Raw genomic sequence first — 22,384 nt, forward strand, 5'->3', positions numbered from 1 at the left:
TATCCTTACAAACAACGGTATATTGCAGGGTCTTCAAAGTGCTCCACGAAACCTCTTTCTAAATTATTAACATCTATTTTATCATCAATCAAAGACAGGCTTCAAAGTTATTGTGAAACTCCCTATTCAAGAGGTTGCGTTAATCAGATGTGAATACTTAAAAATTCCAAAGATCTTTTAGAGTACATACAATCTAACTCTCTTTCATCTTGTAACAGTATTAAAACATTGTTTTTTTCTAATCTTTTTACACAAGTATTCCACATTCCAAACTAAAAAACAAATTGAAAGAGTTGGTGTTGATTTGCTTCATAAAAAAAGGTCAACGTAGATACAAGTATCTTGTCTTAGGGAGGAATAAATCCTACTTTGTATTTACTACTCTCTGATTCAAACAAAATAATCTCTGAAACTGATATTATCAAGATGCTTGATTTCTTGATTGACAACATATTTGTTACGTTTGGAGGACGTGTTTTTCAACGGACAGTCGGCATTCCAATGGGAACAAACTGTGCCCTCTACTTACCGACTATTATTATTATGAGGCTGACTTCATGCAGGAACTTCGTAGGAAGAAAGATAAGAAGTTAGCAATATCCAGTAACTCTACTTTCCGCTATAAAGATAATGTTCTTTCACTAAATAATTCAAAAATTGTGGAACGCATCTATCCTATTGATCTCGAGATAAAGGATACTGCATACACAGTTAAGTCGGCTTCATATCTTGATTGCATCTAGAAATTGACAATGAGGGTCGAATGAAAACAAAACTTTACGACAAAAGAGATGTATTCAGCTTTCCAATTGTGAACTTTCCATTTCTAAGTAGCAACATTTCTGCAGCACCTGCATACGGGGTATATATCTCCCAGTTGATACGATATTCCCGTGCTTGCATTTCCTATCATGATTTTCTTGATACAGGGATATAATAAAAAAAAACTGTAAAGGGAAAAAAAGGATAGAACCCAATCAACTACGGTTTCAACTCCTTCTTGCAAAGTTGATCTTACATAGATTTGGCTATTTGTTATATAAAAAATATGATTGCCAATGAGACATCTATCCACAAAAGACCAAAATGACACACAAACATTAACAATTATAGGTCACCGAAAGGCCTTCGACAATGAGCAAAGCCCATACCGCATATAATCAGCTATAAAAGGCCCCGACAAGACAATGTAAAACAATTCAAACGAGAAAACTAGGCCTTGTTTATGAAAAAAAAATGAACGAAAAACAAATATGTAGCACATAAACAAACGACAACCACTGAATTACAGGCTCCTGACTTGGGACAGACACATACATAAATATTGTGGCGGGGTTAAACATGTTAGCGGAATACCAACCCTTCCCCTAACCTGGGACAGTGGTATAACACTACAACATAAGAACGAACTATAAAAATTAGTTGAAAAAGGCTTAACTCATCAGATAGACAAAAAAATACAAATGGACGTGGCCGGGTACTTATACATCCCGACACAAAAAGACACCATGAACAGATCTGAAAGTACTCGCAGTTACCTGACAGCTAGTTCAAAGCCATTAACAACTAATAAAAAAAATCATGCCTCTAAGACTAAGCAATCAATCCGTACACATCCAACATTGTTATGCATGTTATGCATATATATGTCTCTTCAACAGTTTTGTTTCTTATACATTCTCGTCAGCGATGATGCAATAACATGTGAACTTGAAACAGAATTATTTGCAATGAAAAAAATCTTCTGTAATGAGTTGAAAAAAATAATAACTACATGAGTTTGTTCGGGATTTACAAGGAGAAATCAAAACTTTAAAAAAAGAACAAATACAAGTGCTAAATGGAACTTTTGATTTGAGAAAACTAGAAACACAAAATGTAATTGAATACGAAAGTGAAAAAGAATAATTCCATAGTTTGTCAGAAAAAGATATGCTTAGCTTGAATTAGAAGAAATGAAACAACCCATTGGACTGCTCAACAAGAACATTGATAGCCTTAATATGCAGTTAGACAAAACAATAAGAATGGGAGGAAATGATTGAAAGAAATCATACCATGAACGAAAGTAAAGTCATACTTTTGAAAATGAACGTAATCAAAATCTATTTAAAGGTGTATGCTTGATTTCAGAAACGTAGATAACATCCAGAGCTCAGTGAAGATTTACCGAAACGAAAAACAAATAAATTGTGGAGATAATGAAGGTAGCAGCGAAGAAAATCTGCAACATACTTCTGCATTCCGAAGGAGAAAAACAGACTTATATATAAAATAGAAGATGTGGTATGATTGCCAATGAGACAAATCTGCACAAGAGACAAAATGACACAGAAATTAATAGTTATAGGCCACCGGAAGGCCTCCATTATGAAATGAAATGCCAGTTTAAAACAGATCCTGGTAAGGTTCTTCTAATTAAAATTGAAGAGGACGAGGACAAGAAGTTCGAATAGACTTCGACAGACAAAAAAGCAAAAACCAGAAATCTTGAAATAAGGAAAAAGAGCGGTGAGAATACCCCGTGGGTCTTTATAAAAACAGAGATAACACTTGGGGGATGTTTCTTTGAATTTTTTTTTATTATTGAAATGCAGATTAATTTACAAATAGTATTAATGTCAGCTGTTTAAAAATCTGAAATAGCAATTCATTTCATCAGGTAAGAACAATGGTCTTGGAAGATGTAAAGTCTTCCTCAGTTTTTGCCAAATAACAGCGACCACATGAAATCACCAATTAATTGTCAATATAATATAAGATTTCCTTTAACTGTCATTCAAAATGGTAATTATATCCCCTTTATCGTATAAGCTGTTTTGGTGGATATAATAAATAAATATTTCGATATATATTTCATTCATTAATAAGAATGCATATTTGAGAGAGGCAAAATATACCAAATGGACATTCAAACTCATAAGTAAAAAAATAAGTTGACAACCCCAGGGCTATAAAAGAAATTCTTCTATGATTTTTACCTTGTCATTGGTCAGTATATGTTGTGTTCGTGAAATGAATGTTGAATGATTTTTAAAACCAACTGTGTTATTTTATTTTTTTGGTATTTAGTGCGATATTAAATCTAGTCCTATTTTTATTGCTAAGTATAAATGTAAATCATGTAACTGAAATTATGTATATTTTTAATGTAAACAATATTCCACTTAGTACTTCACAAGAATTGTATAGTATGGAAAATAGGAGGATACAAACATTTTATATATTATTTTTTGGTTATTTTATAAGTTCAAATTATTGCCATTAATTATTTTGATGAATCCAAAGCATCATATTACAATGCATTTATAATAAAGATAATAATTGATGTTTTATACTTTGGTTATACTTCATTCAGGAACAATACGAAATAAATTCACAACTGAACTGAAGCGATTAAAATCTTTAACGGCTTTTACATGTTCTATAGATTGTTGAAAATGAATAACATTTAAATTTATCAGTAATATCATTTAAACTGTAAAGATAAATACATATTTATCGAAATATTAGTCTTTCTTGATTATATGCATTTATTTATGAATGCATAAACAAATTTCTACATAAAGAAATATAAAGAGAATAACACTACGCAAAATATATTGCATTATATTTCTGAATTTTAAATTATTTAGTCATTTTCAAAAACTAATTTCTTTTATCATCGTCTAGTGCAGCGATAAAATAAAATAGAGTGTTGAATTTCTTCATGTGAATATATTGTACATAGGAAATGTCACGTAATTTTACAGTTGCATTAAAAGGATGGTAACATAAAAACGATAATTAAATACGTTATTCCATTGATATGGAATATCCTTAGTATTTAATGTATTTGATGTATCAATTAGGTTTTCGGTTATCAACAGGGTAAAAACCAATGTTATCCTTTTCAGATTGATTTATTTGATTATACTCTTTGGTGCATTTTGTTAATTTGTGTTTTCAGATTATTACATGGCATTTTCCATATCGCATGTATTATCAGCCCTAGGTTCAATATCAGCCCAAGAGCCGCATGGCTGATAGGGCACAAAAACCGAGGGCTGATAATACAATCATGCGATATGAAAAATGACATGTCATGATCTTTTTATCATATGCATCAACAGTAGAGAAAAATAACAGATTCATATATTGATCCTTTTATGTGGTTCCCGAAAAGAAGTTGAAAGAGTAAAAAGTTCACGGACCCAAAATTTGATACATTCAATATGAAATCTTTCTATCATATGCCCCAAAATAGAAGAAAAACCCACATTTTTATATGGACGAATCGACAAAGAAAATAATTCAACAATATACATAATGAACATTGTTTGGAAAAGTCATTTTTTTTAAAGTAACTTTCTAAATTATGTTTCAGAAAAGATGAAAAAATGCATTTATTTAGTTGTTTGTTTTTTTTTATTTAATAATTTCACACAATATAATTTACAGTATTTAAATAATTGTTTTGTATACTACTTTGTAATGTTTTTCACTGTGTACGTAGCATTGAGGTGTATTTTCCGGAATTTGCCGCGTATCACTGGAATGCCATGTGATAACGTTACGGTAAGCCATGTGATAACAATCCAAGCATGTGATAAACTTTTCATATCAGCCCGGTAAGCACCAAATCGAAAAATATGGAAAAAACTTTAATTTAATGCTATTATCAAACGGTTAAAATCATATGTTATTTAGTCTAAGTATATGATAATAGTATATACCAGGCATAGGGCGAATTACATTGCAATGTAATGCATTATATTACAATTACTTTGACAAAACTATGCATTAAATTACAATTGAATACATGCATTATATTTCAATTATTTTTGAAAAGTAATGCATTTATTAAACTACACATTACATTTGTAAATATTATTATTAAGTGAAAAAAATAAAACATTTTGAAAATCAACATGAAGTCACAAAAACAGCTTATTTTATGACCAAATGTCAAAATGGTGAAAAGATTGATTGTAAAAAAACCTAATTAATGTTTTATGACAATGGTCAATTTTCTGTTAATTAATCACGACAAGGTATTCATTGATGTTTTGTCATTTCAATGTTATATTTAACATTGCCATTTAAGCAGGAGGTTTGTTTTCTTAAAATGTCCTGTAGCAAGTCAGGAAAATGAACACTTATATTATAGTTCATTTCTGTGTATGTTACGTTTTAGTGTTGTGTTTCTGTTGTGTCGTAGTTCTCCTCATATATTTGATGTGTTTCCGTTAGTTTTTGTTTGTTACCCGGATTTGGGGTTTTTTTTCAATCGATTTATGAATATCGAACAGCGGTTTACTTCTTTTGCCTTTATTCACTGTAATATTCTTCTGTTTACAAATCCTGCTTTATCTATATAAATATTCAACAATCTGTAAAAGATATATAGTATTTGAAAAAAAGTAATGCCATGTAATGCAAAGTAATGCTGCTATTATACACCTTTTTTCTCAAGTAATGCATTAAATTAAAATTACATGTAATGCAGAAAATGCTGCATTTCACATTACATATAATTCCTTGGGAAAATGCAGTTACATTACCAAGCATTACAATTACTAATGTGCATTACCCCATGCCTAGTGTACATTAGTGTATTATCATTATGTTACCCTTCAATTATAAATGATAACAACACGCTTTTCTTTTTTTTTTCGTTTTTGGCCATGGCGATGTCAGTTTAGTTCGGATCTATGAGTTGGAAAGTCCCTCTTGTATATTTCGCCCCATTGTTATGAATTTCATCCGCCTAAAAAGTAAAATTACAAAAACACTGAATTCCAAGGAAAATTCAAATTAAACGGAAGGTCCCTAATTAAATGACAAAACCAAAAGGTTACACACAACTGTCATAATCCTGACTTGGTACATGCACTTATGTAAAAATGATTTTTTATCCGGTAACTATTTTTCCTCAGACTTGTTTTGAATCGTTGGTAAATGATTTTATTACTATTTACTCTTGTGCTACAAAATGTATGTCTATTTTCGGTGTTTGAAATTAATTTAAGAAATGAACTCGTGTCTGGATCATATTTACTGTTTAGTATCTTGTATGTCTCAATCATGTCCCCTCGGACCCTTCTATATGCCAATGTTGATAGCTTTGGTTTATTCAATCTTTCCGGGTAGCTTAATTTATTGAATCTGCAGGTATATGGCGTGTTGCCCTGTTTGGTATATTTTCGATTTCGTCAATTGATTTCTTTTTGAAAGGTGCCCATACTCAACTAGCGTAGTCTAAGTGTGTTCTCACTAATGTTTTGTATAGTGGTATGAAGATTTTTTCATTTAAGTTTTTAAATGTCCTTCTGATTGCAGTAAAAATTGAGTTAGCTGTGTTCACTTTTTCGCATATGTATCTTTCAAAGATTAAATCTTTATCAATTACTACTCCAATATCTTTCTCTTCTTTACATTTGTTAACATAATGACCTTGTAGTTTTCGTTTTAATAGGGTTTATGATGTCCGATATTTATTTTAAATTATCTATTGCTCGTCAAGGGTTGTCATGATGTCTGTCCATTTCCGGCTTTTACTTTTTATTGTTTGTCACGCCTGCAACAGATTATACAATACGGCGGCGTAGCAGGGACGACTAGGTAAGTTATTTGTAGATTGCTTATAATTTCAGAAGGTAGCAGACCTGGATACTCATTACCTTGTATAAAACCTAATGTAAAAAATTATCCATCTGTCATATGTCCATTGTCCTTGACCTCTTGTTTATGGTAAAGTGACTGTTTGAAGAACATATAGTTCCTTAATAAAACTTGTATACCACATACATATAGAACTACCGAAACAGAAATATGATGAAAAAAGACTGAAAACACTTCAAAACTGTCCCCATTCCGAATTGTATGACCAATACGATTTGTCTGTGTATCCTTTTAATAGTAGTCAGCCCAGTAGCCAGCACCGGTGTTTACATGAATACCAATTATATGGTCATTTTTATAAATTTCTTGTTTACATAAGTATGATTTTTTTGAAATACTAAGGCTTTTCATATCCCAGGCATATATTACCTAAGCCGTATTTGGCAATGCTCTTCAACTTTGTACTTGTTTGGCTCTACCAGTATTTTTATATGAACGTATGTGATGATTCTTACGTAGTCAAAACGCGCGTCTGATGTATTGAATTATAAGCCTGGTACCTTTGACAACTATTTCTTCAGATTCTATTTGCTATCTTGATTTGTTTACTCTTGTCGATTTTTTATTACCTTTCTTGTCCACAAGACACAAATCTTTTAGTAGTAAGAGCAAAGACTGGTTGGTTGGAAGTAAGAATGTTGTGTCTAGATTGAATGACATGTCACAGAAGTGCTGACTACTGAGTTGGTGATACTCTCGGGGAGGGGGGGAGCTGGAAAGAAAGCAGGGTTCATACTCATGAAATGAAAATGAATATAACGTTGTATAGAAAGAAAAATGTGGTTAAACCTTAGTTTTGATAAAGAAGTTCAAGATTTTGAGAACGATTGTTTTGTACTTCGATTTCAACAAAACTTGATATATCAGCATAGAAATTCATTCCAAATATATTTCAAGTGCTAAGGTATTTTTTGTTAAAAACAAACAACGTTTATTTTCAATTTGTTACTATATACATTTGGTTTATAGTTTGGAAATTTCCAATTCGGTTTTCACTCATGCACCTTTCACAGTGTATTGCAAATTAACAACAAAATGCCGATTTTTAAAGCAAAATCAAAAAGGTACATAAAACTGGACAAAATCAAACGCTCGACTATACGAAATATCGGAATGAATGAAAAACAACTGTCATGTATAAAGCCAACAGTAGTATACCGCTCTTCAAAAGTCATAAATCGATTGATAGAAAACAAATCCGGGTTAAAAACTAAAACCGAGAGTAACACCATGCGCAAAGTCCAAGCTTCATATAAAATATACTTTAGTCAACGTGTTTACACCCCAATGAAAATACAAAAAGAAGTCTTTGTTATTTCTTATATGAAACGAGTGACTGGTGAACACTATCGTTTATCCATTTATTAAACCAATGCATGCATATATCATATACTGAGTCTTATGAATACGATTTTATATTTTTGCGCATCCATTTCGTCAAAAACATATTTCACTCGGTCAGTTTTGCTGTGAAAATATGGCAGCTAATTAATAGTCGTATTTTGAGGCCAAAGATTACGGATTGTCACCTCAGTACTCAATCAACATAAAAGCATGGAAATTTAGGTAAACACATGTATAATAGGTACAAAAAGATATAGTTTATTTCTATGACAGAGCTACGGTTAAGTTTGTTCACTCTATCTGCCTGCCAATTTTGTTTTCCCTTCGCACTTGATTATCACGATTACCTGATTTTTTACGAGAAAGGTGAGGCGTTGATAACTGCATACGAAAAACATGTCGTTAATATTTGTCTGGAAACCAATAATTCAAAAAAGAAAATTTCTTTCAAATTTTGACAAATTTCAGAATAAATATATTAACATAAGTTTAATAGTGAAAACTAGCCATTTAGTTCTAAAAAAAAACCATGAACATCATATTTTATGGCTTGCAAGGACATAATATGTGCTACATATGTTCTTGTTTGATTTGAAAGTTACATGCATCTCCTGAAATAACAAATGAATGGTTCAGATGGTGTTTGAAATTAAAATGTATCTGCTCTATATAATAATCATAGTTAGAATCATAAAAATTAATGTGTCATATCGAATGCATATACGAGATGTCATTTTGTTAAGTACGTCTTAACAGTTACGGTTCGCATGATATGTGTGCAAGAGACATGCTCTATGAATTTTAGTAAAACTTTATATACGAGATGTCATTGACTTGCGTTTTTGTTTGAAGTAGAATGTTTAAAATTATAATGTATCTGTACTATATAATAATCGTAACAGGAAATTAGAGACTGAGCAAAACGAACAAACCCAAAAACGAGGGGGTGGTGGACCTCAGGTATACCAGAATGGTAGTTGTGTCTTATTTTACTACATTTGATGATGAAGCTCATTCATTGATCTCAGAATCGAGAACAAATTGACGGGACTGCTACCATTGTCATCTATGACGCAGACATTCCATAAGGGTCAAATCAACTCTTGGTAGCATCCGTAAAACTTTTGAAAGGATAACATCAACTTTTGATCTTGGGGCCCTTGTTTTATTATTTGTTTGTAAACCATCAACTCGTGATCATGCACAAACCCATTGGGTAGAACGGATTGATGTTCAATGTTATACAATAGAATTTCAGTTAGATTTATTTGATAAACTGGTGAAACCAATTCTTTTATACGGATGTGAAGTATTGGGATTTAGAAAACTGGTATTATTGAACAAGTTGTCTTATGTCGTAACTACAACTCCTTTCCATTTCATAAATGTGACATACCGAATTAGACTATTTACCGGATTTGTTATTAAATAAGCAACACGACGGGTGCCACATGTGGAGCAGGATCTGCTTATCCTTCTGGAGTACCTGAGATCACCCCTAAAACAATTTGGGGTTCGTGTTGCTTATTCTTTAGTTTTCTGTGTTGTGTCGTGTGTACTATTGTTTTTTTGTTAGTATTTTTCATTTTTAGCCATGACGTTGTCAGCTTATTTTCGATTTATGAGTTTGACTGTCCCTCTGGTATCTTTCGTCCCCTTTTTAAATTACTAAAGCATTTACTACACCTAAAGAGATCTACCCAAGCATGATTGTGTACGGTGAAGATGGCCGATTAGAAATAAGCATTAAATGTCGAATGATATCATATATATTGAAACAGGCTGCTTATAGATGAAAATAAGTTATCAATCTTATATAAATTTGTATATTTCCGATAGCAAACAAACAATGATGATATTTTATGGATAAAGAACATTAAAAGTATATTAGACAATGTTGGATTTTCAAAACTTATTGTACGTGCAAATAACAGACCTCATAAAATGGTTACCAAAAAGTATCAAACTTCGACTAATTGACCTGTTTAAACACATTTGGAATTCAGCTATTTAAAATAGTTCTACATACAGTACGTATCGATACTTTAAGGAAAATTAGGAACTTGAAAATTATTTCAACATCATCAATGACCGAAATATATTTGGACTTTGTAAAGTCCAATCATCGAATCACACACTGCCAATAGAAAGGGGGAGATTGCATAACATTGACAGAAGTAAAAGAAAATGTTTAATGTTATCGGAGACGAATATCATTATGTGTTCACCGGTTTTCCAGGCTTTACTAGATGAAAGAAGCAGATGTATTCCAAATGAACTTATACCCAGACTTACATTATCATATACATATGTAAAACACTGTTTAATTAATTTAAAAAAAAACAGAGACACTCAGAAACCTCTGCAATGGTATATACGATGTACTAATAGTAAACTCATTTCTTCTACACCACCATAATTTATCATATGAATACACAAAACAGTGTTTCTTTATACATTGTTAACTTTTCCATTTGACTGGACAAGAATATATATATATATTCTTTTATATGTTATCTGATCAGAAATCTTTTGCACTTTTAATGCATTTTTATTTTTATTGATAATATTTTTTTTAAATCTCTGTAAACTTTGAATCTGCATGGTTTTATGAGAATCGAGATAACGATTAAAAAACCTTTTAATTAACGACTCGGAAATAGTTAATCGTGAATACGTCAATTGTTAATACGGACAGAAAAGGATGTCTCCCTTAAAGGGTTTAGGGCTTCCGTTACACAGCATATTATAAAACTGGCTAACAATTTTTAAATTTATTTTTCAATTTAATTTAAATAAACCGAGACGTCATACCAATTTAACAAGCATTTTTGCCTTTTTTGATAAGCTTAACTTAATTAATCTGGATTAATTCATGCACCACATTGTGTAGCGATATCTACATTGAAGATGTCGTGTACTCTTTAACCCAAGTAGTATTGTATATATGTATATCCATTTGTTATGATGAGATATTTCCATTGAAACCCACAACCCGAGGTTTGCAATATAACACCTGTACAAATCACTACCGATTCATAAAAAATAATATAATTTCATTCTTATTTCAATCAAACTTGGACGAAAAGTCCATATTGCATATTTGAATTTTGTGTGTCCCTTTATACCATCTTTCTATCAATAGATGTAATCACTCTTTATTATTCGTCACGTATCATATAGGGTAAGGATTAACTCATCAGTACACAAGTATGAATTCATGCATATGTCTATTTAATTGGTAGGGAAAATTTCTTTACAAATGAAATCTTACATCACATTTATCCGATGTTAAAAACAGGTGCTTTGAAATGGTTTCAAAAATTGATTTAACATTTTGGTGTGGATACGAAGTCGATGAAAACGTTTGAAATGATTAAGAATTTCGAAAAATTTGGAAATATAATAATAAGTGATATTTTTGTGTTTTTCGTCGTTGCTTTTTGGTATACTACTTGGAATATCCAAGATAAATACCTGTTTCCGAATCACCACGGCCTGAGCAATGGTATATCATTGGCTATTGGAATCATAGGCATATCGATCATCGCGATATCACAATTTACCATAAAGAAGAAACTTCGCAATACAAACTGTGTAATATTTTTTCTTATTTCTCGGTGCATCGCATTTTTCTGGGCAGTGTGTGGTGTATGCCACTGGAGAGGACTGTGGAATTTTTTAGACAGATACACAGTGGCTCTGTCACCGAAGGTCCTTCTTGTTATAGGGCTTGTTGTGTTGTGTTTTCTCCGTAGCGTAAGGAATATTCTAGCACCGCCATTTGTTCTTGGTTTTGATGGATGCAGAGAACAGTTCTTCAACCAGTCTATGATTTTCGGTCAAATTGTAAGTTTTCCATGTTTTCTTTCTTTGTTATTCTCTTTTTCAACAAAAAAGAATTAAGTTCGCATGGTTGAATTTCTCTATAAAGTGGTAATCTATATCGAATAGAGTTTTTATTCTGAATACAATGCATGTATTCAAATAAACTAATATGTGGGTATTATTTTGCTTCATTGGTATTATTTAAATAGTATGACCTCAAGCATTACTGAATATATCTAATAATATGCGATGCCGCTGCTAGTGGACTGTTGGTCCCCGAGTGTTGCACCAGCCATGTATACGAACTATGGAAGTGTTGGCATCAAAATATGGATGACTATTTGCTGTTTCAAAATTTTGGAAGTTGTTTGAAATTAAGGAATAGATCTCCCTCGTGCAAAGCTCTGATCCCTTTTTGGATATCATCAATTGTGGTTTATAATCTTCATTTTATTTAATCAGCTTTAGTTTTTCAAATATTCTTACCTTCAGCATCCCCGAAGAGACATATTTATTATCGAAATGCGCATCTGGTGCAGAAAAGAGTACTGTCAATGTTATTCCTCATGTATACATCAAATGTTAGATGATAATGTCTTTTCAGATTTTATTATGTTGGATGTAAAATCATTCGCAGATAAGATCTTTCTACACATGCAATGTGAAACTAAAAAGCAATATCGATGTAATTAATGGTCCTTAAAACCTAAATATCAAAAGGGTATTAGGAAATATAATTATCTGTACCAAAGTTTAGCAAATTTGTTTTAATTAAAATTAAATCTAAATTCTACGTAAATTTAAACACAAAACACATACATTTTACATGAAGTTTAGTGTAATGAAATTTTGTTTACTAGCAGGTATATTTCCCACGATGAAGAAAAGTTTCTCATTAATATACGAAAGTTAATCAAATTTATTTAAATTGAATATTAAAGATTCTAAATACTTCAAAATGTAATGAACGGTTTTGCAACGGATGTCAAGTTGGTTCAATATTCAACATTCAACATTTTTTTTTCATTTTTGTTCTTGCAACCATTGTTTTGTACGTCTATCAAACATATTGGTATTCTGTAGCTTTACAACTATGATGATAGATTATAACAAATTTAACATGTTTCAATAAACATTCACATCGAGGAACCGATTTCATGAATTTGTATCTGATTAAGACGTTATACTCCATATGGAATTTGTGTTTTTGTTTTAAAATGACCTTCTCTTTCTTCTTTATTTACCGAAATCTCTTTTTTTTTTAAATTCAGTTTGAAGCAATCTTTAGACATTTTTACCACATTTCAAATTCAGAAATATTTTCATTTCGAACTTACCTTACATACTTAATTTAGGACGTACCACGGGAAGGTACGTGGTCGACCTTTAGCGGCCTAACGCGGGTATTATAAAAATTTACAAAAACGTCGAAAGTTATAAATACACTTACTAATAATATTTAACGTTTCAAAGTTCAAACTTAAACTTTTGAAGAGACTTTCAAATTCACTATATGAATAAAATATACTTCACCCCTTTCCCAACTTTCAGCTTTGTGATAAATAATATTTAGACTGAATGATTGTCATTTAATTGTCTTTTAAATTTGAAGTTGAAATTGATAAACTGTACCTTTAGATGCATATGATGCATAACAACGTGACAATAACAAAAGTGGAGCTACAAGCAAGACTTTTTTTTACAGGTTCTTATAGTCAAGGGGCGTATCCAGGATTTCCGATTAAGGAGGCGCAATATTTATATATGCCGAGCGGAGCGAGGCGATAATTTTTTGAGGTTATTATTTTTAAAATATTCTTCTAAAGGGGTGTTATGTGGGTATTTCGAACTATAGTGAGGTACAGTAGCAAGAAATTAAAGTTTCAAGTAGAAACCACCTAAATCCCACCTGACAACAATCTACAATCACTAGTATCATGGACGGACAGATGTAAAACAATATGTTCCTGTTCCGCGAAAAACCTCTCAGTTATGATGGCAAGGTCTCCTACAAACTTGAAAAATCTTCAACAATCTCCTAACACCAATAACTTACGCACTTCATGTAAGAGATTCATTCTGCATATCTATGATTGAATTTATAAAGCTGCAGCCCAAAACAAAAACTGAAGATCATGCGAACATTTTATTTTGATTCTGTGTCCCTATGCAAACCAATATACACTCAAGACATCAGCACTTCTAAAATAATCTATATATCAATATCAGGTCATAAATATCTGTCAACCAATCCTTGAAAGACATTGGTGCTGGTAGTTGTGATAAACAGAAAAACAGAAACATCACAAAAATAAGAAGCCCTTGTTTGCAGATCGTCAATGTGTCTTAGCCATTCAACATGGTTTCAATTATGAGAAATAAAACCGGTTGGATTTCGGAAGGTCGTGCCAGACTTTATATATACTGTGCTCGCCACAAACCACTAAAATCAGAATGAGATGCATTTACGAAGTTATTTTTATTTTGTGGGGATCCCGGCCAAGCATGTAATACGGTATACATAATTCGGCACTTCGATTATCAAAGAAATTGATTATAAAAACGGCAAATACGATGTAACAATTTTTGGTACTTTAACTGCTAAAACATTTTTTTTATTTTATCAGTCAGACACCTTCCTTTGAAGTATATAATATTTATAGAACTTGAATAAATCGTAGGTCAGTTGATTAGTAAACACGTTGATTCTGTTACTAAGTTTTAGTATAGAAAGTCCCTGGTTAAACTGACTGAAGGAATGGTCTCTTCTGATACTGAAACAAGTATAAGACAACCCATACTTTGCAAATTTTAGTGGGTGCACACGCCCGCCACGCCCCCGCCTAAATCCGCAATAAAAAAACGTGGAACTTGCAATTTGTCTTGAGAATTCAATTCATGCACAGTACAAGATTGTGATATTACAGAAAAATGTCAATCGCTCGGTCATTGAACATGTTGAATGACTCCCTCGTATTAACTTATCAAAATCTTAAATTTCTTTTCTAGTGAAGTTCGATAATAGGATTGATGTTTACTAATTTTGACCTTAAAGTATAACACATATGTATCTCATATTGCCAGTTGAATACATTTATTAATTCTTTTCCTCTTCTATTGACAGGTAAGGAATAAAATACCTTTTGAATTGGATGTCTTCCTGTGCACGTCTATACTTGGAAGTTTGGTAGTTGTGTTTTGGCGCGATGCTTGGCAGACTATGGACAATCATCTATTTCCAGACGACAAAAAGAGAACATTCATATGGTCTATTATAATATTTTTTAGTGTTCAAATCTCAGCAGAAATACTACAGTTTTGTTTTCGCAGAACGTCTTCGCACATAGAAAAATTTCCATACATAATGAAATTAATAATCCATGATGCTTACTTTATTTTTCTTGGTGTTGGTAACGTTTCCTGCTGGAGATTTCTATGGACAATAATAGAGAAGATAACAGCCATGATAGGACCTGGTATAGGATTAGGATCAGTATGTTTCACAAGTTTCGTATTTCTCGTATCTGTGTTTTCCTCTACGAGCATTGTTTCAAAGGGTTTCATATTGGACGGATCTGTTGAACAATGGTATCGACTTCCTTCAGAGTATATTGGTAGTTTCAGGGCATGCTTACAAGACAAGGAAAAGGTATAAATTATATATTTCGATACGCATTATTGATTCAACGCTTTATTAGATATTGTGTCTTCGTTTTTTGCATAGGTTTTCTCCAATGCATCCTCTTTAAAAAAAAATATCCATAAAGTACAAAACAAGTGGCACTGATGGTTACAACTAGCCTGAAGTATTGTGTAAGGTATACATCTAATCAAATGTGTATCACTCATGCATACAGCGATAGAATATCGATGTATGTACTTTTTAAAATACCACATGTTTAATCTTCGATAATCCGTATAATGTTTTTATCATTGAGTTGATGTAACATTGGAGAAAAGTCCACTATCCCTGTTCTACCGAATTGCTTTTGTCTCAGAATTGTACTAGACTCAATGATTAAAAGGCAACAGTTTTACTATAACGATTTAAATATTAAGTCTATCAAGCAGAAAGATATTAAGGACAATTTCTAAGCTTGTTAGCTTTATGAATAATATTATCATGAATTAAATGAATTAGATGAAAGTGGAAGAATAATAGCCTAGAAGGTAATACTTTTTTCAATCTCAAAATGAATTACATCTATTTGTACATATTTGTTTTATTACAGAAACCAGGGAAGAAAGATTTTGAACCTAGTTTAGAAACGATAACCCATCTATAAAGATAATACGGCTGGCATAGAAACTATTATCTTAAAAACAAAATCTTAGAAAAAAAGAGTTTTCTAAAATATCAGTGACATCATAGAAAAAACAATAAAATAAAAATTGTAATGCGTGGTGTTTTACAGATCATTTCCAAAGTTCTGTGAAGACTTAAAAATGTTTTGGAGCTGTTAGTCGGCAATAAGACTATTCGTCCTAACATACGAATCATATAATGTTTGCTCTTTTTTGTGTGCAATGAAAAAAGGTGAAATCGTCCTAAAATTCATGAAACAAAAATTAAAAATTCACTTGGTAAACAAGAAACAACTGTTCAATCATAATTCCTTGTAGATACCCACATCTACATAGTACTGTCCGAACTATCTTCACATCTACATAGTACTGTCCGAACTATCTTCACATCTACATAGTACTGTCCGAACTATCTTCACATCTACATAGTACTGTCCGAACTATCTTCACATCTACATAGTACTGTCCGAACTATCTTCACATCTACATAGTACTGTCCGAACTATCTTCACATCTACATAGTACTGTCCGAACTATCTTCACATCTACATAGTACTGTCCGAACTATCTTCATATCTACATAGTACTGTCCGAACTATCTTCATATCTACATAGTACTGTCCGAACTATCTACAAATCTACATAGTACTGTCCGAATTATCTACATGGTACTGTCCGAACTATCTACATAGTACTGTCAAGACTATCTACATGGTACGGTCACTATCTACCAAGTTTTTATGTGTTTTCAGAGGAGTTTCGATAACAAACTGTTACAGAAGTAAATTTAGACCAAAATTCAAATTTCAAATGCCAAAACTGCTGAAAAAGTTATAATAAATTGTTGTTAACCTGTCGATAATATGCACATTTACATTGTATGTCTTTATTATCAAACTCGGTTTTTTTTTTTTATGAAACTCTGTTCATGTGGTTTCAGAACAGTAACGATGACAAGAACAGGACTGAAGGACAGCTCAGGTCAAAACCATTATATGCTATGAGTTTTGGGGTAAAATTTACCCTAAATATAGGCATGGTCATCTGAAATTCGGCAGTATGATATCTAGTACTTGTACGCATTAAAATCATTCAATACACCAAATAAAGTTGAACTATTACAGTATCTGAGACAGATAAATGAATTATCAATGATCCATGAAAATAAGATCGATGTAGGATGAACTCAACCATCATACCAATATAGTACACCAAACATGGTATCTGATGATTCTGACATCATTATAACAGAAATTTTGTAACGGAGAAATATGCTGATCAGAAATCAGCATTGTAAAATGCCACAAGTTTGAATATGTCAAGGTCAAATGAAAGCTACCAGAAAGACATGTACTTCTTACAATCTTTTCTAAACCAAATAAGCTAATGAATGAATTCTAGCATTTGAGCACCAATAAAACAAAAACTAACAAAAACTAACATTGATCAATAAAACATGAAAATGAGGTCGTCGGATGTAACCAGTCACTAAGAAATTTAGCAACAATCATTACACACACCAATAAATTGCTTCGCTGAGCACAGCCTCATACGACCGCAGATGTTAAACCCTGAAAAGTTGCAGCAAATTTGGACACAATATTCAACCTTGATACGGTCTGAATTTGGATTGTGATTAAGTTTTTGACTTAGTATAGGATTCTGACACAAAATAAATGGCAATATCTTACAATTCTATTGCGCAATAATGTGCAATAAAAGATTCTTCTTGAAAAAAAAATTACCCCTTAAAAAAATAACATCCCCCCCCCCTCCCTTTGAAGCAATTACCCCAATACTGAATCCCAGCATTTCCTTTGTAGTATGGAACCTTGTAGTACAATTTCAAAGAGATCCATACTCTTAAACACAAGTTATTGTCTCGAAACTAGAAATTGCTCGTTTTTGGACCCTAATTCCTGCATGAATTGGGCAATTACCCCCAAACTCAATCCCAGCCTTCCTTTTGTGATATGGAACCTTGTAGTACAATGTCAGAGAGAGATCCATAAACTAACACACAAGTAATTGTCCAAAAACTACGAAAATGCTGGTTTTTGCCCCTTTTTAGGTCCTCAATTCCTGAACTGTCGGCAGCATAACCCCCAACATAAATCCAAACGTTCTACTGAAGGTATTCAACATTGTGGTACAATTTCAGAACAATTGAAATACATATACACAAGTTATCATTTCTTATACATATACCAAACCTATTGCAACTAAAATTTTCAATTACAAACACGTTTTGCAGGATATCGATATTGATGACGTCAAGTCTAAACCTCCTGATTGCACTTGTGCTAGTTCCAAATTCACATACAATCCTGCTGGCCACGTTATCACCGGTGACCTCAACATTGTTAATAACACTTCTTCTCTACGAAATATGTTATCGAAAGGTCCGAAATATAATGATCCTAAATCCATCATTGGGAATACAACTTTAAAATTTTCGTGGATTCAGTCGAGGATTATGCCAGGCAATGGGCTAAGCGCGAGAAGGAAGACATAGATACTCTTTCCGAATGGATTAAGGCAGTGAGGTCGTTGATACAAATCAGAATAAAGAAACCGAATGGGTCCATCAATGCCCATGCTACGTCAATCTTTAAAGACCGGAATGTCGTATATGTTGTTGTCCCCGCAGATAAAGCCCCAAATAACATCGTTTTTTGTGTGTAAAAGTCATTACATTAACAGCTTGATAAACAAATTAGGTATTGACAATTCACTTGGATACTTAACATATACCCTCACGACACTTACCAAAGAGGAAATCCTGGATAATCATAGGTCTGTTCTTTGTTCCTTTTGGAATTTCAACCAAAGATGAAGAACTGGATCTACCATCACTGTATTGGATACCTAAACTATATAAGTGTCCTTACCAACAACGGTATATTGCTGGGTCTTCCAAGTTCCAGTTATTACCTATTCTAAAGTTGGCGTAAATCAGATGTGTATACTTAAAAATTCCAAAAATCTTTTAGGGTACATGCAATCTAACTCTCTTTCATCTTGTAACAGTATTAAAACATATGACTTTTCTACTCTTTACACAAGTATTCCACATTCCAAACTAAAAGACAAATTGAAAGAGTTGGTATTGCTTTGCTTCATAAAAAAGAATGGTCAACGTAGATGCAAGTATCTTGTCATAGGGAGGTATAACTCCTACTTTGCAAAGGATCACTCTGATTTAAACATAAAAAATATCTTAAACTGATATTATCAAGATGCGTGATTACTTGGTTGACAACATATTTGTTACGTTCGGAGGACGTGTTTTCAATAGACTGTCGGCATTCCAATTGGGACAAACTGTGTCCCTCTACTTGCTGACTTGTTTCTTTATTATTATGAAGCTGACTTCACGCAGGAACTTCTTAGGAAGAAAGACCAGAGGTTGGCAATATCCTTTAACTCTACTTTCCGCTATATAGATGATGTTCTTTCACTAAATAATTCAAAATTTGGTGACTATGTGGAACGCATCTATACCATCGAACCAGAGATAAAGGATACTACAGATACAGTTAAGTCGGCCTCATATCTTGACTTACATCTAGAAATTGACAATGAGGGCCAGATGAAAACAAAACTTTACGACAAAAGGAATGATTTCAGCTTTTCAATTGTGAACTTTCCATTTCTAAGTAGCAACATACCAGCAGCACCTGCATACGGGGTATATATCTCCCAATTGATACGATATTCCCGTGCTTGCATTTCCTATCATGATTTTCTTGATAGAGGGTTGCTGCTCACAAGGAAGCTATTAAACCAAAAGTTCCAAACGGTAAAGTTGAAGTCATCCCGTCGTAAAATTTACAGACGACATCAGGAGTTGGTTGAGCGTTTAATATATGATATAGGATATGTTCCTTTCACCATAACTACAATCCCTTTCCCTTTCATGAATGTGACCTACCGAATTAAAACTATTTACCGGATTTGGTATCACATAAGCAACACAACAGGTGCCACATGTGGAGCAGGATCTGCTTATCCTTCCGACCACCTAAGATCACCCCTAGTTTTTGGTGGGGTCAATGTATGGCCTTCAACACGGAGCCTTGGCTCACACCGAACCTAGAAAGGGCCCCAAAATTACTAGTGTAAAACCATATGTTTGTTTTAGATTTACGAGTTTGACTGTCCATTTGGTTTCTTTCGTCCTTCTTTTATTAACCTGAAAGTAGAAAAATGCTTTGTTGGCCCCTTAATTAATGAACAGAGGGATCCCAAATGGTTATCCTATTCCTCATAAGTATAACATATGACAAGTAATTTTTTTAAGCAGGGGTTCAACCATGATAAATCAGGTCAAGGACATTGGACATGCCAAATAGATAATGAAACTTTGTAACACAAGGCATTTACATAAGAAAAATTTTGATATGCCAGACGTGCGTTTCATCTTCGTGAGACTTATCAGTGTTGTTCAGATCATAATAGTTTGAAAGCAAAACAAATATAAAGTTGAGTATTGAGGACAAATTCCAAAAAGTTGTGCCAAACACAGCTAATGTTATCTGTCTATTCTTTCGAATAAAAAGTATGAAGAACCTTCTGAAATATACTTAAATTGAGAAAGGAAATGGGGAATGTGTCAAAGCGACAACCAGACCATAGAGCAGACAACAGCAGATAGTCACCAATGCGTCTTCAATGTAGCGAGAATTCCCGCACCCATGTGTGTCCGTCATCTGGCCCCTAAAATATGCATACTAGTTGTGATAATTGACATCATACTAAACTCTGAATTATACAAAAGAAACTAGTATAGATAAGGTTTACACTGCAGCTGTATAGTAATCTGTGTGGCATTCTGCAATGAAACTTTAGTTGTCAACTTTTTCAATGGGTTACTTAGGATAACGACCATTTTGACTTGTAAAATGTTCTTGTTCTGTTGATCTTCTTTGCCAGCTAGCATAGCATATCCATCATTAAGAAATGATGTAGTAGATAAATATTAAACATCTTTTTCCTGACAAATTGGGCTAACTGATTTTGTCAATTGTGCAGATCACCCTATTTGTTTTGTGTATCAGTTTCAACTTCAATTGATTAATTTGCTACATTTTGAAGCAAAAAGAGCAAAAAACTATTTTTGTTGTTCTTTTTTTTTTTAATTGTTTCATGTTTCTTGTGTGGGCCTAAAAGTGGACAATACATTGGTTTTTTTTTTCTCTCTCATTGATGAAGGTCGTACTTTGACCTATAAATGTTTATATCTACATCATTTGAAATTCTAGTGGAGAGTAGTCTTATTGGCAACCATACCATATCTCCTTACTCTTATAATAAAATGTCACATATTGTAAACTTTGGTCCATTATAGCATTGCAATCCTTCCTTTCTTGGAATTTTTGGAAAATGTGCGGTTTCTTTTGTTCTGCTTTAACTGTTTTACACCTATGAACCAGTTTAGCAACATGATTAACGAACAACTGATGACGAGGACTGAGTGTTGAGAAAATCTCACCTGGTCCACACTTAAAATATTGACTGCTTAGGGCTGAACCAACTTTTAGGATTAAAAGTAACAACAATTGATAGTTTATTTTTTTTATTTTATAACACTGTTGTCATGTTATTGGTGTACAGACAACCAGATAATTTTATATCAAATCTTCTCACAGTATGACAATAGTATTCTCTATTTGCAGCATGTAAATAGTACACAGTACTCTAATAGTATACTTTATTTGCAGCAAGTCCTAAGAAACAATAATGATGACTTGATAGGGACAAACTGAATGGATTTCTAAAAATCGTAAATTCAATGTGTTGATATATAATGAAATAAATATCCATTTTACTGGCTACAATGTTTATTCTGAGGGAAAACTTGATATACTTGCATCTGTAAAATATATCTAAATAGAATCACATTTGATGTGGTTCCTCTAAAGATTGAGTTCTTTGGTCTGTCTTAAACGTGTACAATATAAACACAAAATACTGTCGTAAAAAATAAAATATTCCAGATTAAAAGCAACCCCAGTTAAAATACCAGCACATTTCTCCCTACTTTTATCCCCAACTGAGCTTAAATTTGTACCTAAAATGTCTTGGGCTGATGTTTTGTTTTCAAGATTATTCTGACTAAGGTGTGTACTTAGTATTCATTTAAATTCACAACGTACCAATGTTTGTGGATGAAGCATCAATTGTTGCTTGCTTAGAATCAAGAATGTTGCTTGCTTAGAATCAAGAATGTTGCTTGCTTAGA

General features: G+C 32.6%; 1 protein-coding gene across 1 annotated transcript; it reads left to right on the forward strand.

Moving 5' to 3' along the window:
- The first annotated feature begins 11,303 nt into the window (after window positions 1–11,303).
- On the forward strand, window positions 11,304–16,121 carry LOC134709893 (uncharacterized). Its single transcript, XM_063570020.1, has 3 exons — window positions 11,304–11,856; window positions 14,960–15,484; window positions 16,068–16,121. Exons 1-3 carry the CDS (start codon window positions 11,365–11,367, stop codon window positions 16,119–16,121), a joined length of 1,071 nt encoding a protein of 356 aa, XP_063426090.1. The 5' UTR covers window positions 11,304–11,364.
- Window positions 16,122–22,384: the final 6,263 nt, after the last annotated feature.

Source organism: Mytilus trossulus, chromosome 3, assembly GCF_036588685.1.
Source record: "Mytilus trossulus isolate FHL-02 chromosome 3, PNRI_Mtr1.1.1.hap1, whole genome shotgun sequence".
Classification (NCBI taxonomy): domain Eukaryota; kingdom Metazoa; phylum Mollusca; class Bivalvia; order Mytilida; family Mytilidae; genus Mytilus; species Mytilus trossulus.